A 16,130-nucleotide genomic window follows, 5' to 3' on the forward strand; every position below is an offset into this window, starting at 1 on the left:
ATGTACACACACACACGCACACACACACACACCCACGATGTGGAACAACTGCTTTATATCACAAAACCAGTCAGCATTTGTTAACAACACACTTCTCTTCTTCTTTGGAAGCAGGTCAAGGTTAAAGGTCAAAGGCTCTGACACTGTTTAAAGGGATTCTGCAGGAAGGAGGAAAAAAAACACACGTCCAGTTTCAACACAGAGCACCACAACACAAGAAGCTCCTTCAACACAAACGTGTTCATGCAAAAGTCCAAACGGAGGCAAAACTAAATGTCATCGAGTCGTAAAACAACATTTTGATAGAAGTTCACAAAAGGTCTGATTAACTCAGATTAATTCAAGATGAGTAGCAATAATTGAGGGCGATGAGGTGGGAGAACAAATGTGATCATTATTACTGATCGTGCTTTAAAGGTGTGACGGGACGACGCCTGTTCTCTCCTGCTATTTCCAGTGAAAGCCAGCAGGGGGAGACATCCTGTAAACTGCGGCTCCGACATCCTGTCATGGCCAAAGCTGCCGATCTGCCGGCCAATCGCACAACAAAGATCACAGACGCCGACAATGCCGACAGGAAGTCGGCACGTTAGCACGCCAACGTGGCTAAGCTAGCCCGGGTCCCTGTAGAAGTGTCTTTTTTTGGCACCATGAACAATATACAACAACAAGGGAACAACAGGTGCAGAGCCCGGGACACACGTCCACTGTAAACACACACACACACACACACACATACACACACACACACACACAGTCTTACGCCACCTGGCTACAGAAACCATCCCACTGATCAGAGGACACTCAGGAACAATAACAACAAAGTATCTGAAAACACGAGAGTTCAAGTGTGAGGCATGCAGGCGGACACGCACGCGCACGCACACACACACACACACACACACACACACAGTGAGTGTAGCTGCTTCCATAGCCTCCCTTAGCTTTGATGCTAAGCTAATAGAAGGTGGTGGAGACCTGACTCTCTGACAGAAGTGCAGCCGTCTAGATCGCCCAATGATTCCCGGGCGCGGCACCGCTGCACACACACACACACACACACACACACACTCTTGTCTTGTGGATCCTGATGCAGTCAGCGCCGATCTTGGCTGCTGGATTGAGTGAGTAGCTCCAAACTCAGAAGCCCAGGAGGTCGTCGACCTTCTTCTCGACCCTGATTGGTCAGTCAGTCGTCGTAGTGCATGACGGCCTCCACGTAGTTTCCCGGGAACAGCCCGGTGGTGGCGCCGCTCATCACGCCCTCAAACCAGCCGTCCTCGTTCTTCTTCACCACGTAGATGATGGCGCCCTCCTGGAAGGACAGCTCGTCCTCCTTGTCCGCGCTGTAGTCGTATATGGCCACCACTGGGGGGCGACGCACGCAAACATACACACCTGGTCAGCCTTGTGTTCGGCGAGTGGGCCGTCCTGAATGGGGTGTGGGGGGTGTACCTTTCTCCAGGTAGCTCCTGGGGGCCCAGGGCGGGTCCTCCTCAGCGTAGGGGTCGCTGTACTCCACCACCGCCTCCTGCTGCTCCTCCTGCTGCTCCTCCTGCTGGCTGGGCGGGGACAGCAGGGGCTCCTCAGGCTCTGATTGGCTCCCAGCGAGAGAGTGTGACGGGGGAGGGGTGTCTGCAACTGGAGGGCGGGAAGAAGAGCTTAGAAAGGTGGGAGGAGGAGGGGGAGGAAGAGTAGGCGGCGGGAGGAGAAAAGGGAGGAGGAGGCAGGAGAAATAGAAGGAGGAGGTGGGAAATGGAGGAAGAGTAGGAGGATGATGAAGTAGGAAGGGGAGGATTTAGAGGAGGGGGAGGGAAGGAGGTAGAGGAGGAGGAGGGAAGGAGGCAGAGGAAGAACGAAGGAGGCGGAGATGACGGAGGTGGAGCAGAAGAAAGAGGAGGAGGAGGAGCAGAAGAAGAAAAGGAGGAGAAAGAGGTAGTTGAGGAAAGGGGGTGGGAGGTAGAGGAAGAAGGAAGGAGGCGGAGATGAAGGAGGTAGAAGAGGAGGAGAGAGAGAGGAGGAGGAGCAGAAGAAAGAGGAGGCAGAACAGCAGCTGAAGACTTACTGGACTCCTGGACTCGAGCCACGAAGCCCATCAGGGGGAGCTGGGGGGAGAACTGGAGGAGGGAGGGGGGAGGGGGCGAGGCTGCGGACACACACACACACACACACACACACACACACACACGCACACACGCACACGCACGTTAGTCTCAGTGTTCAATGTCTCCTGAGAACCCTCAACTCATCAATGACCTGGGCCAACTGGGGAGGGACGTGGCCTACCTGGGCTCTGGCTGCAGCGGGGGCCTCCGTTGAGCTGCTGGTGGTGGTGCTGCACTGTGATTGGCTGCCCAGTGACGGAGGGGGGCCGGCGGTAGGGCAGGGACCCCCCCACCTGAGGGGTCTGCTGGCGGGGCTGCGGGCGGTTCATACTGAAGAACTGAGGGACCAGGTCACCTGGCGCACACACACACACACACACACACACACACACTGTGAGTGTTAGCGTAGCTTGCTAGCAGCTTCGCTTAGCAGTAGAGCCAAGGGAGGCAGTTGATACAGCTGGCTAATAGAAGGTGCTAAGCTAACAGAAGGCAGAGTCTGTCTGAAGACACACACACACACACACACACAGACAGACACACACACACACTTGACTTCAGCACCGATTGATGACTTGTTGTCTCCTGTGAAAAAAGATCAAACGTTGATTGGACAAATGATGATGATGAAGGTTGATTGACAGAAAGGCCCGGCCCTCCCCTCCGCTCCCCGACTTCAATCTGATAGGTGTGACTGGTGCACACTTGGTCCCTGTAATGCTGTAACCCCCTCACGCACACATGGCATGCATGCACATTTACCTGCGTCCGTCAAACAGAGGCAAAGGATTCCCCAGCTTGTGCTCATGTGACCGGGTTGGTTTTTTTTTTTGAGCAATTGTTTTTTGTTTCCATGTTCATATGAGGCCACTGTGGGGTCGACATCTCAGTTTTTCGTTGATAAAAAATATATTGTAAACTGATGATTATTTGTGTTAGTGGTAAACTGTTGATTTAAGTGCGTAACTCGGGTTAATTGATTGATTGATTGAGTGGTCACCTGGCTCAGTGGGAGGAGCCTTGCCATTAAAAGGTGGCTGTTCTGGCTTAGCTCAGTGTGTGTTGGGCTGCAGTGAGCTAAAGCAGAGCTCCTCAGCTGTAGGTTGTTTTTTTTTTCATGTTTTGCATTTTTTTCAGATATTGTTTCAGATTTAAATAAACCTCAAGAAACTCCTCGACTACGCCATCGTTCCATAGGTGATAGGATGGAAGCTCAATATGAGGAGGGGAGACACTCACCTTCAGCAGGTGGTGAGGAGGAGGAGGAGGAGGACAGGGGAGGAGGGCTGGGAGAGAGGGGCGGGGACACATCAGCAGGCAGAGCGTCTGATTGGAGCAGGTGAGTTTGAGGGGCGGGACTAGAGGGCGGTGGGGAGGGGGTCGGCGTCTGAGGGGACTGGAGGGACGAGTCTGGTTGTGTCAGCGTGGAGGAGGAGGGAGGGGAGGAGCCAGGGGTGGTGGGAGAGGAGCTAGGGACAGTGGGGGTGGAGTCAGAGGTGGCAGGGGAGGAGCTAAGGGCGGTGGGGGAGGAGCTGAGGGCAGTGGGGGTGGAGCGAGCAGGTCCTGCATTTGGAGAAATTGAAGTGAAGGAAGGAAGAATCAGGAAGCAGGTTAAAGCAAGCAGGGAGGAGATACAGAGGTGGGTGTGGGATGTCTGTCTGTGTCTCTTCAGACAAAATCTACCCTCTGTGAAATTAGCATTAAAGCTAATTGACGCCTCCTAGCGCCTCTTAGCTTTAATGCTAAAAAACGCTATGGAAGCAGCTAGCAGCTACGCTAGAATGTTGTGTTTAGCTTTAAAAGCTATTTAAGCTATTAGCTTTAAAGGGCACCTATGATGCTTTTCCACTTTTCTGAGCTCTGTTACAATGGTGAATACTACGTAGTGTCAAGCGATGTCAAAGCATCAAATAATGAGGTTCATGCGTTTGGACGTGAGCCCTGCAAGTTGTTGGCCATGGTTCTGTATGCTCTGTTTCACCAAGTTTTTTCAACATTGGGATCGCGTTGACGTCAATACCCCGGAAGTTACTGCATGTTGCTGTGCGCTGCTCCAAGAAAATGTTTTTTCGGTGTGAGGGAAATTTTAAATAAAATAAAATAAAAATATACTGAGCGACTACCAAAGCACCAAGGACCCCAACCGTCAGAATGGAACGAACAGAGAAAATGTTGGAGGTTTGTTCAGCCTAATGCGGATGCGATGGAACACCGGTCCGGTGGGCAACGGGAGTGAGACGGGCTCGACTCGGCTGGTGGACGATGAGAGAATAGTCAGCCATGGCAATATTTGAAAACATGTATGAGGACTGTGAGTGTATTGTGACCTCAAGCAACATTAGTTTTAAGTGCTCTGTTTGTTATGTGTGTTGTGTTCGCTGGCAGCGAAACTGAAGAGGCAGCGATTTTGACTCGCAAGTTTCACTCCTTATAGCGATGTTCACGCTGCCAGCATGGTAACATGGGTTGTATAGAGCTCTTCCTGCTTTGTGCTTGGTGTGGACTTAAGTTGTGCAGATATTCTTGTCTAATAATAAACAACTCTATGACTGAAGTGATCGTTTCAGCGTACATATTTTCTCTGCTAGGACAGTGTTTTGATACAAGTCAACAGTAGGAAACGAAATCATTCTAAGCCCTATTAAAATGTCTCGCAAAAATACAAAACAAAAACACGGTCAGTACACAAAGTAAAATATATTTCCGGGGACACGGAAGGCACAAAAAACGCCCAGGGACCTTCGGTCCGCCTTGCGGCCGTAACCCAGCCCGCGCTGGGTCCGTACGAAGCTGGATTAGCCGCTAAACAGCTGCTAAAGAGTGAAGCCTTCACGACGGTAAGTGTTTAAATTGTGCCGGTTTCGTAAAGTTTGCTGTTTACTCTCAACTCCTGCACCAGCAAACTGCGGAAGTGTGGCTCACAATGACCAATCACAGCGGAGTGGGCTGGGCGGGAGGCGTACACGGAGGAGGCCGGGGGTGGAGTGAAGTGAAACAACGAAATCAAATACAATAAGTCACCTTAAATAACATTACAGCTATTAGCATTGGAGCTAATAGCTTTAATGCTATTGAAGCATTAACGCTAAAGAGGCTATGTAAACAGCGGGCCAAGGCGAAAGGTTATGGAAGCGGGTAGCAGCCATACTAAACATGTGTATTCAGGTTATAATGGGAGTGTGTGTGTGTGTGTGTGCGTCTGACCTGGGAAGCTGGAGGGAGGGGAGGGTGTTGGCACAGCGATGGGAACGTTCTCTCTGCTACTGCTGCGACTGCTGCTGCCACTGAACACACACACACACACACACACACTACCATTAGGACCTGAACAAATGCAGGCTTGAAGATGCAGGAAGCAGCTGAGCGACAGGTGAGAGTGCAAATGGGGGCTGCAGAGCAGAGCTGCTGATTGGACCCTGCTCACTTCTGATTGGGTCAGGGATGGGAGGACACAAGAGGGGTGGCCCAATCAGAAGCCAGTAGGGGCGGGTAATAATAATAATAATAATGATGATGATAATAATCAAGCATGTCATGCTGTAGAGTTAGTGACGCAAGGAGCCACAGGGGGGCGCTGCAGGGTTCAGGTCATGTTACTACAGGAAGTGAGGAGTTTTACTGAAGCACAACAGTAAAAATGCTACTAGCTTAATGCTAGTAGCTTAGCATTGAAGCTAAGGGAGGTGATGGAAGCAGTGATGCAAAAAACTCTGTGTGTGCGTGTGTGTGTGTGTTTGCGCGCGCGCGCGCGTGTGTGTGTGTGTATATGTTTCTGCCCCCCTCCCCCCACAGGCCTCAGGTGGGACTGCTAGTCCTGCTGAGGAGCAGACGGCTGATCAGCAGGCAACAGCTGGTAAACAGGAAGTAGCACAGGATCATGGAGTGTGTGTGTGTGTGTGTGTGTGTGTGTGTGTGTGTGTGTGTGTGTTGCGGCGCTTACCCTAAGATGCCCCTCCCCCCCCTCGCAGGGCTGGGGGGTCTCTGTGTGGGGGGGTTGGACCACTGAGACAGGCCGCCTCCCACTTTCATGTCCTGCTGACCTCCGTTCACCTGAAGACACACGTACATACACACACACACATGCACACACACACACACAACAAACACACACACACAGAAACACGCACACACACACACACACACACACACACACACACACACACACACACACACACACAAACATGCACACACACATGAAGCTCAGTTTTTGTGGACTGAGTGAGAGTATAAGAGGAACACGGCGCCCCCTGCAGGATGTTTTTGGCTGATGTCGGAGGTCAGGGGTCACATGCTGGGTGTTGGTTTTCAGGGGTCGGAGGTCAGATGCCAGGTGTTGGGGGTCAGTGCTCAAATGTTAAATGTTGGGTATCAGGGGTCACATGTCAGGTTTCAGGGGTCAGAGGTGAGATGTTGGGTGTCAGGGGTCAGAGGTCAGATGTCAGGGGTGAGGTGTGTGCAGACTCACCTTGAACCTCAACAACCACTGGACACATCAGCGGAAGCAACAGAGAGAGAGAGAGAGAGAGGTCAGTCTTCATGCAGACCAGCAGTGAGCAGAGTCACACGAGGATCAGAGGGGGAGGAGCCAGAGAGGGGGAGGAGCCGCGTCAGGCACACGACGTGACCAGTCAGTACCCCCTCTGGCCTTCGGGGCATGGCTCCGCCCACCTTGACCCCGTGCCCGGTGTCGTCCAATGTGGAGTAGTCGATGGGCGTCCTGACGTAGCGCAGTGGCCGCTCCTGATTGGCCGGGGCCACAATCTTGTGCGAGCGGCACGTGTTCCTGCTGGCCGTCAGCACGCCAATCTCCCTCCTCGCCACCTTCTCCTGGTGCACCTCCACCGCCTGGAGGAGCCAATCACAGACAGGCTGTCAGCGCAGGGGCAGCAGCTGAGGGGTTTCACTTCCTGCTGCTGTGTGTCTGTGTGTGTGTGTGTGTGTGTGTGTGTACTGACCTGGGCAATGTGGGTCACTGCCTCTTCCAGGTGTGTCAGTTGTGTGTCCTGGTTGTGCAGTGTGTGCAGCAGGTTATGTGCCAGGCTGTTGATGAGGTAGGCCACGCTGGCCAGCGACTGGGTGCTGTAGCGCCTGGTCTCCTCCAGGGCGCGCTGTTTGTCCAACGCCTGCACGTACACACACACACACACACACACACACACACACACACAAACACAGCTCAGCTTGCACTGAGACAGCCAGTCTGCCACCTGCTGGCCGTGAGGGACGGCTGACTTTGTCCCCTTCGGTCACTGTTCGGTAATGACATCATCAGTGAGGGATGGCTGACTCCGCCCCCTTTACTCACGGGTTGGTGATGACATCAGCAGGGTCTGTATTGAGGTCAGTGTTTTAGTTCAATGTGATGTAATGCAACAGAGCAGAAACACACAGACACACACACACACACACACACACACACACACACACACACATGAAGCATGTGTGTGTGGGTGTGTGTGTTGAAGCGTGATGTAGGTCAGTACGAACTCATTCATGCTTGAGGTTGACAAGAAACACAGTGACACACAAACACACACACACACACACACACTTAAAGGGAGGGGCAGCCAATCACAGCTTCTGGAAGTCTGCCGGTGCAGGAGCTAACTGAGCTCAGACGCCTCCTGGTGGCGCAAAGGGGCATGACGCCAGTGTTTCTCTACACATGGGCTGTGTCTCAATTCAGGGTCTGCATCCTTCGAGGGCTGCATTTGAAGGCCAGTTACGTGCTGCTGCAAAGCCTCCTGGGATCCTGGGAAGTCCGCTGAAATGGTGCCATCGACTGGCAAAGACACGACATGTAAATTTAAGTATTCAAATTTCACATAAAGTATGAAGTTTTTACCGTAGGGTTTTGACTTATTTGAACCTCCAATGTCATGTTTGGATGGGGAACCAATGGTTAGCTTGATGCTATAAAAAGGTCACTTCCGGGGTTGGCCAGCAGGAGGGAACAGCGGTGAAGCAACCAGGAAATACGCCGAAGGCGAGATCGTCCCATGTGGTTACCGGGGAGGCGGGGTTTGGGTTCGTCCTCCGTCGGGTCCTTCGGAGGACCCGGCCGGCCGACGGAGGATGCAGACCCTGAATTGAGACACAGCCATGATGTCTGTATCTCCACCATCGCTTCACCTCCTGCATCACCTCCTCATCTCACGTCACCTGACTGGGTTTCCTTCCTGTGGGCGGGCTTGTCCTGGAGAGGGAAGTGTGAGTGTGTGTGTGTTTGTGAGAGTGTGTGACAACCAACAGTGTGTGTGTCAGCCGACACTGATTTATTCATCCACACTGACTCCAGCACCTCCTCACTGCTCCTCTCCTCTCCCCATCTGACATCCTGCTATCTGTGACCTAGTTGGAGCACTGCCTTCCCTGCCCTAAAGACACACACACACACACACACACACACACACACACACACACACACACACACACGTTTTTTCATTGCAACTGATTTCACGAGCTCAGCCAACATGAATCAGATCAGATCTACATGAAATCATTAAATGCTCTGATTCCTCTGACCTCTTTATAACACACACACACACACACACACACACACACACACACACACACACACACGCGCGCGTGCGAGGAATCCGGGCCAGGTGAGAAGTCTCAGTAACTGTTGGACCAGACTGGTCGGCTTGGTTCTCCCCCGCAGGAGCTGTTCCTGGATCCCAAACACGTCACCATGGTTTCCACACACGCACGCGCACACACACACACACACACACACACACACACACACGCAGTTGGAGGTGGAGCAGCTTTATGACGACCACGAACAAGTCCCATCTGTGCTGAAGTGTAGCGCTGTGTGTGTGTGTGTGTGTGTGTGTGTGTGTATGTATGCGCGCTTGCGCCAACTATCTGTGCAGCCTTTGCCCAGTGTGAGAGGCTGTTTCGAGAACAGTTCACTGGCATCCAGCAGGTTGACTGGCATGGATGTTGTACGAATTAAAGACCTCAAATCAGTGAAATAGCACCGCAAGCATGGATGTTTTCATGAAAAACACTCTTTAGAAAACAATTCTGACCTCCAACAACAACTGGCCCCCCCACTCATTTCTGCAAAACCATTTTTAGTGTAACAATGTCGAAATCTCGGCCCCACCACACCAGACCCTGTTTAACGTCCTGACTCGCTCGCTGATGTTGCACGACTGTTCTAAACATTTTGTCCTCAGTCTTTGTTAAAAATCTCTTCGCTCCACCGTTCGGGCACGTTTCAACTGGATTTGGGGTCATGGCTAAATGGTATCAAAGATTTGTGAGGAAGTGATGTAGATTCTAAAAAATAAAAAAAAGTCTCAATAATTCCCATTGAAGACGAAGCTAACGTCAAAGAGGGTGGCTAACATTGAGAGAGATAGGCAATATTACCCCATGTAACATCCTTAGCCTCCAAAACTGTAAAACTTGACTGGAACCATAACTTGAATTCTGATCCTAACCGTGACTCGGACCTGAATCCTGAACCTGACCGTGTTGACCCTGGACCCTGGAGTTGAGCTCAGCAGCGACCTCTGCAGGTGAAATAAAGACAGCTGGACCTGCAAGCAGCATCATCTTCCACAGCATCAGAACTACACACCACTTCCAAAAAAAGTTCATCTCTCTCGTCAAACGGCAGATTCGGCGGAAGGTTCCGGACCTGCCGAACTGCTCCTCGGCAGCGGAACTTCCGGTCTCCAGAACTTCACTTTCACCGGGACGCCACTTCTCGATTTGACGGTAAAGCTGGCGTTGTCATCACTCACGGCCGCGCCCCCTCCGAGCCCGTCCCTGCCCGGGGTCGCGAGCCGTAGCCTGGACCTCTCACCTGGACATAGTTGCTCTCGCAGTACTCGGCGACCCTCTCCAGACTGGTGCAGCTGTCCAGCAGAGCCCCGCGGCCGGCGGGGATCTCCTCCTCCAGCAGCAGCCGCAGCTCCGCCATCTTCACCGAGCGAGCGAGCGAGCGAGCGACGGCCGCCTGACCAGCGCCGCCGCCGCGGCGCGTTCACGGCCGTGCGGGAATAAAAAAAATCTTCCCGCCATGCAGCGCAGTAACGACAGACGGACGGACTGCCAGCGTCCCCGGCAGGGGACGGCCGACTTCCGGTCACGCGTCAGTGAACACAGAGAAGAAGATTCTAAAGTGAAACTGTCAATAAAGTTCTGTCCTTTCAGTGCCTTCTCCTCGAAATCGTCTGACGGTAGGACCGTGAACGCCACATCCATTTTTTCTTCTTCCAACAATCATCTGTTCAGAGAGCATGAATAACGTTTGGAAAACCATTTTTTAAATATGAATTTGTAATTTTGATTCATAATATTTACTATGAATCGTTATTATTATTATTATTATTTTTAATTTTATATTTTAATTAACACTGCTCCTACATCTCTATTGCTCTTGGGAAAACATTTGATCTGGATCCTTCCCTACTCAGTGAAACCTTGACCTGATCACTGACGCCATCCTATGGTCACCAGCTGCCATAACAATGCACTCACGACTCAAAACTGTTTATTTACAAAATCCCAATGGAAAAAAGGCATCGCTACACAACACAGTGGCAAAAAAAAAGATCAGTATGAAACTCAGAGACGTAGAAATACAATTCAGGCTGGAATATCTGCAGTGTCGTCTCCTCTCGGGTAGCCGTCCACCTCCATGGTCATCAGGAACTCTGCACACACACACACACACACACACACACACACACACACACACACACACAGAGTGAGTTTCAGCATCACCACTAGCTGCTTTTGTAGCCCATTTTCACAGCCTTCCTTAGCTTTATTGTTAAGCTAATACAAGGTGCTAAGCTAACAGAACACACACACACACACACACACAGAAGTTTAATTTTAGCGTGTGCACACATACACACACACACACTGAGAGTTTTAGCGTTGCGATTAGTCGCTTTTGTACCCACTCATAGCATTAAAGCTAAGGAAGGCTGTGGAAACAGCTAATAGAAGGTGCTAAGCTAACACACACACACAGAGGTTGAAGTTTAGCGCGCTTACACAAACATACATACACAGTGAGTTTTAGTGTCACCATTGGCCGCTTTTGTAGACCCTTTTTAGCTTTAAATGTTAAGCTACTAGAAGGTGCTAGGCTCACAGAACACACACAGAAGTTGAAGTTCAGCACACACACGCTCACACACACATTCGCTGTGTCTTTGGTTTCATTCACCCCCTGGCAACTGCAAAAACAGCACCCTGTTTCTAATCGACCACCTCCCCTCCTTCCTGCCACGCCCCCTCCGGACTCCGCCCACCTTCTGTGTAGTCAACGTGGGGCCGGGTGGACACCACAGCCCAGGCCACGCCCACCAATAGCGCCACCACCAGGTTGACCACGATCCAGGGCCGCAGGATCTGCTGCTCGGAGCCAGGGGGCCTGGAGGGAGGTGGGATGAAGCGAGGAGGGTTGAGAGAGGAGGGTAAGATGGAGAGAGACAAGCTGATAGGCTGTAGGGAGCAGGTGGGGCGTGTCCTCACCACAGTGTCTGATTGGCCGTGGAGTAGAGGTGGATGCGGTCGCTGGTCATCTGCTGGCTGAGCGACAGGATGAGGGCGATGAAGTACACTGGAACACACACACACACACACACACACACACACACACACACACACACAGTGAGTTTCAGCGTAGCTACTTTCAAAGCCTTCCTTAGCATCAAAGCTAATAAAAGGTGCTAAGCTAATAGAAGGCTTAGTCTGGGGTCAGTGTCTCTCACTTACAGAAGGAGGCCAGAGCTGCAGGGTCAAGGGTCAGGAAGCCCCTCAAGGCCATGGAGGCCTTGGCCAAGTTCACCCTGCAGGAGACACACAGACATGTCACAGTGAACCCATCAGGCCTCCAGGGGAGATGCGGCTATCAGTGGTTCTCAACTGGTAGAGTCTCAGGACCATCATCAGTTTTTTTCTCATCGTGAAGTATAAGGTATAAGGCAGAGTCTGTCTGAAGACACACACTAACTCACTCACACACACACACACACTGACTCACTCACACTCACACACACACATACACACACACACAGGGCCACGGACCTGTCGAAGGCGGAGACGGTGCTGATGGCCAGCAGCAGGTAGAGCAGTGATTGGCCGGGGTAGGCCAGGGCGCAGTACTGCTGCAGCAGGTTGGCCAGCGAGGTCATCTGCTCTCCGGCCAGCACGTACACCACTGCCGTGTTCCACACAGCGAAGCCTGCCAGGAAGCCGTGGGAGAACAGGCCCAGTGCCCTGCAGCCATGTTAACACGTTAGCACCTCCTCCTCCAAGTTAGTGAACCACCCCCTGATGTATGTCCCTGTGTGTGTGTGTGTGTGTGTGTGTGTGTGTGTGTGTGTGTGTGTGTTAGACTGTGTGTGCGTGTGTGTGTATGTGTGTCCTACCTGAAGCTGCTGTGGACCCGCAGGGCCACGTCCCTAGTGGTCCACAGGTGTCTTGGGTCACTGTAGTCGTCCATCAGCTCTGACTGTCGCAGGTGATCCACTGCTTGGAAACGTCCTGCAGACCCACACACACACACACACACACACACAGTGAGTGTGTTTTAGCATAGCTGCAAGCTGCTTCCATATCCTTTGTTAGCATTAAAGCTAAGGGGAGTCTGTGGAAACAGCTGGCCAGCAACAGAAGGTGCTAAGCTAACAGAAGGTGGAGTCTGTCTGCAGACCCTGACCCCACACACATACACACACACACGGACACACACACACAAACAGGTGCATGCTGGGTAGTGAGTCTCACTGCTGCTGTAGCCCCTCCCGGCCGGCTGGCTGTGTCCCTGTGGGGCTGAGAACAGCTGAGTGTGTTGGGGTAGCGGCGACTGGCCCTCGGTGATGATGTCATCGTCGTCGGCTCCGCACAGCTCGCCGCTGCCGCCATCGGTGGCCTTGGTCCTCCTGCCGTGACGGACAGACCCCTGGTGAGTGTGGTGGAGCCCCCCTGAGGCGGCTCCGCAGCGCTGCAAGTTCTTCTTCACCTCTTCCTCTTGGTCTTCCTGCTGGCTGCCGCACCCTCGCCGTCCACCGCCGCCGGGTCGTCGGCTGTTCCGTTTGGGGCTCCGCCCACCTCGCCATCCTCGCCTCGCTCTGGAGGAAGTCACAGCATCACATGACTGTGTTGACGTCGGGGCAGAGGGTTTGTGGGCGGGGCTAACCAATAGTGGGCACTCTCTTCTTCTTCTTTTTCTTCGCTGGTGCCGGAGGTTCCTGGGGCTCCGGGGTCAGAGGCTCCCGCTCCTCCATCTCCACCTCCACCACACCTGAGTAGGAGGAGGAGGAGAGTGCTGTGAGAGGAGGAGGTGGAGGTGTTGGAGGGGAATGAGGAGGAGGAGGAGGTTTTGGAGGAGAAAGAGGAGGAGAAGGTAGAGAAGGTGGAGGACAGTGCAGTGAGAGGAGGAGGAGGAAGAAGGAGATAAGGAGGAGGAGGATGACAAGGAAGAGGAAGAGAAGGAGAGCGCAGTGAGTGAAGGAGGAGCAGGAGGAAAAGGAGGGGGAGGAGGTGGAAGAGAGGAGGTAGCGGAGAAAGAGGAGGAGGTAGAGGTGGTGGAAGAGGCGGGGGAAGAAGGGAAGGAGGAGGTAGCAAAGGATGTGGGGGGGAGAGGAGGAGGAGGAAGAGAAGGAGGTAGAGGTGGATGGAGAGGGGCTGAGGAGGAGAGGGAGGGGCTGAGGGGGGGAGAGGGTGGGAGGATGAAAATGAGAGGGAGGTGTTCAGGAGGAAGAGGAGGGGTGGGGGGTTGAGGAGGCGGAGCCACTGAGGCTGACTCTTCCTACCGTCTCCTTGCTCCTCCCCCTCCTGCACCTCCTGCACCTCCCTCCTCTGCCTCCTCCTTTTGCTCTTGGCCGTCGGCATGAGGCTCTTTGTAAGAGGATGACGAGGTCAGCCGGAGGTCGTAGAGGTCACGCTGGACCGAGACCTTTGATTGAGGTCAGCTCGGAAGTGGACGTTGACCCAGAGAGGCCCGGCTGGAGATGATTGGATTAGCCTGAGCAGGACAGGAAGTGGGACAGGGAAGTAAGCTAAAGACCTTCCAGCACAGAGAGAAACACACAGAGCATCGTTCATTTCATCAGCAGGCTGTGAACAAAGGGCTAAACACACACGGTAGCCCAGTGCTGCCCCCTGGAGGCTGCAGGTCCCTGCCAGTGAACACACACACACTCACACAGAGTGAGTTTAAGCATAGCTGCTAGCTGCTTCCACAGCCTCTCTTGGCATTGAAGCTAAGGAAGGCTATGGAAACAACTAACAGAAGGTAGAGTATGCCTGCAGACCTCTTCCTCCTCCTCCTCTTGTTGCTGGCAGCTCACTGAAAGTAACATGACAGACACAGACTAGTGCCATCTAATGGCGTGACAACCCTCCTGCTCTACCTTTGACCCCTTCTGCAGTAGCAGACGGTAGAGGCAGCGAGAAACAAAGCAGCTCACACAATATGAAATGAAGGGAAGAGTAGTCATCATGGACAGGAAGTTCAGCTCGCTCACCTGGCCAACTGGTCTCCTGGTCACCTGGTCTCCTGCTCTGAGGAGGATGAGTCCCGGAGCTGCAGCAGGTTCCAGGAGGTGCAGCAGCAGCAAACCCACAGTGAGCTCAGGAGCAGCAGGAGCAGCAAGAGCAGGAGGCTCAACGGGACTTAGTGATGGATCAGGGCTGAGCTCCTGTCTGACTGGCTGTGCCGCTGTGATGTCACATGATGGCAGCTTGGAGAATTCTGATTGGTCGGAGGCCTGCTGCCAGGGTTGTTTGTGTCTCTGTGTGCAGCTTCACCACAGAGCTCACAATGGCGCAGCAGCTGAGGAAGTTCTGACTGAGTCTTTTCTGGATGAAACTTTCCTTACTGAGTCTGTTCTTACTGAGTCTTTTCTTACTGAGTCTTTTCTAACTAAGTCTTTTCTGGATGAAACTTTCCTTACTGAGTCTTTTCTTACTGAGTCTTTTCTGGATGAAACTTTCCTTACTGAGTCTTTTCTTACTGAGTCTTTTCTGGATGAAACTTTCCTTACTGAGTCTTTCCTTACTGAGTCTTTCATGGATGAAACTTTCCTTACTGAGTCTTTTCAGACTGAATCTGTCTGAGTCTTTTCTCGTAAGTTTAAAAAGCCACTGTGTGGATTAGGGTGAGTCAGAGTGAGCAGGTAGGCTGCACCACACTGGGGTCAAAGGTCACTTGATCTGCTTGCCGCACGTGTACACACACACACACACACACACACACACACACATAAAAATGGAACTTTATTTTCTAATGGTCATGATTAACATTATTAAACAGCGTCAATCTGCAGAATCATGTATTATTATCAACATCATGCTCCAGAGCTCAGAGCTGTTGGTGTGGATGACACTAAATCCAATAATCCGTCTGTCCAGACATCGGACGGGACTGTTGAGACTCCGCGGGTCGAACAGCTCTGAAGGGGAAGGAGGAGCTTTGGTCACAGAAAACAGGAAGCTGGAGGATGCTGCTATGATGTCACTTCCCGAAGCTGCTGGTTCAGCAACAGTTTAGTTCTTCTGGTTCTGCTGAGGAAGATGAGCGGAGCTGGTCCTGCTGCCAGTGGATCTTCACTGAATGACCCTCAGCCAACTGCATCACAATCTCCAGTGTGATTTTGAAGACCAACGAAAGGAGAAGCTGAAGAAACTAAGTTCTCCGCTCCACCAGCAGGAGGAGCAGCTCCAGGTGGAACCTTTTTACATCTAGTGTCCAGTTGAAGGTCCACTTGCTGTCCCACTACCAGGGGACCCAGAGCAGGAGGTCCTAACCCTTCCTCTTCTTCCTCCTCATCCTCCTCCTCCTCCTCCACCTGTTACCCCTCTCCCTCCTCCTCTCCACCTCCCCTTCCTTTTCCTTCTCCTTCTCTTCCTACTTCTCCTCCCTCTCCTCCTCCTCTTCCACCTCCTGCGGCTCCTCCTCCTTGCCCCCCCTCCTCCTCCCCTTCCTTTTCCTTCTCCTTCTCTTCCTACTTCTCCTCCCTCTCCTCCTTCTCTTCCACCTCC

The 16,130-nt window shown here is 52.5% G+C and overlaps 2 protein-coding genes across 3 annotated transcripts; both read right to left on the minus strand.

Moving 5' to 3' along the window:
- Nucleotides 1-35: 35 nt before the first annotated feature.
- On the minus strand, nt 36-10,223 carry LOC142891113 (abl interactor 2-like). Of its 2 annotated transcripts, XM_076030464.1 has the most exons (11): nt 9,931-10,223; nt 7,061-7,228; nt 6,774-6,950; nt 6,571-6,588; nt 6,046-6,155; nt 5,310-5,389; nt 3,345-3,668; nt 2,287-2,460; nt 2,066-2,146; nt 1,456-1,641; nt 36-1,368 (listed from the first exon to the last, which is right to left on the minus strand). In XM_076030464.1, the coding sequence occupies exons 1-11, from the start codon at nt 10,045-10,047 to the stop codon at nt 1,190-1,192; spliced, it is 1,614 nt and encodes a 537-aa protein (XP_075886579.1). In that variant the 5' UTR covers nt 10,048-10,223; the 3' UTR covers nt 36-1,189. The 2 variants fall into 2 exon arrangements, with proteins under 2 accessions (XP_075886579.1, XP_075886581.1); XM_076030466.1 differs by lacking the exon at nt 3,345-3,668 and having other exon boundaries at nt 9,931-10,222.
- A 396-nt stretch (nt 10,224-10,619) lies between these two features.
- On the minus strand, nt 10,620-14,133 carry LOC142891067 (transmembrane protein 237A-like). Its single transcript, XM_076030396.1, has 10 exons — nt 13,901-14,133; nt 13,285-13,389; nt 13,108-13,216; nt 12,873-13,027; nt 12,515-12,629; nt 12,171-12,362; nt 11,859-11,932; nt 11,616-11,703; nt 11,393-11,514; nt 10,620-10,783 (listed from the first exon to the last, which is right to left on the minus strand). Exons 1-10 carry the CDS (start codon nt 13,977-13,979, stop codon nt 10,716-10,718), a joined length of 1,107 nt encoding a protein of 368 aa, XP_075886511.1. The 5' UTR covers nt 13,980-14,133; the 3' UTR covers nt 10,620-10,715.
- Between the last annotated feature and the right edge of the window lie 1,997 nt (nt 14,134-16,130).

This window comes from Nelusetta ayraudi, unplaced genomic scaffold (genome assembly GCF_046127955.1).
Source record: "Nelusetta ayraudi isolate G7.1 ecotype Tasmania unplaced genomic scaffold, CSIRO-AGI_Nayr_v1 ptg000028l, whole genome shotgun sequence".
NCBI lineage: Eukaryota > Metazoa > Chordata > Actinopteri > Tetraodontiformes > Monacanthidae > Nelusetta > Nelusetta ayraudi.

Coding starts and splice junctions, on each gene's coding strand:
- LOC142891113 (XM_076030464.1), bottom strand. CDS start 10,047: ATGGCGGAGCTGCGGCTGCTGCTGGAGGAGGAGATCCCCGCCGGCCGC. Junction 6,951..7,060: donor CAGTGACCCACATTGCCCAG/GTCAGTACACAC, acceptor TGGCTCCTCCAG/GCGGTGGAGGTGCACCAGGA. Junction 1,642..2,065: donor GGCTCGAGTCCAGGAGTCCA/GTAAGTCTTCAG, acceptor CCCGCCCTCCAG/TTGCAGACACCCCTCCCCCG.
- LOC142891067 (XM_076030396.1), bottom strand. CDS start 13,979: ATGCCGACGGCCAAGAGCAAAAGGAGGAGGCAGAGGAGGGAGGTGCAG. Junction 12,630..12,872: donor CGGGAGGGGCTACAGCAGCA/GTGAGACTCACT, acceptor GTGGGTCTGCAG/GACGTTTCCAAGCAGTGGAT. Junction 11,933..12,170: donor ACCGTCTCCGCCTTCGACAG/GTCCGTGGCCCT, acceptor TGTCTCCTGCAG/GGTGAACTTGGCCAAGGCCT.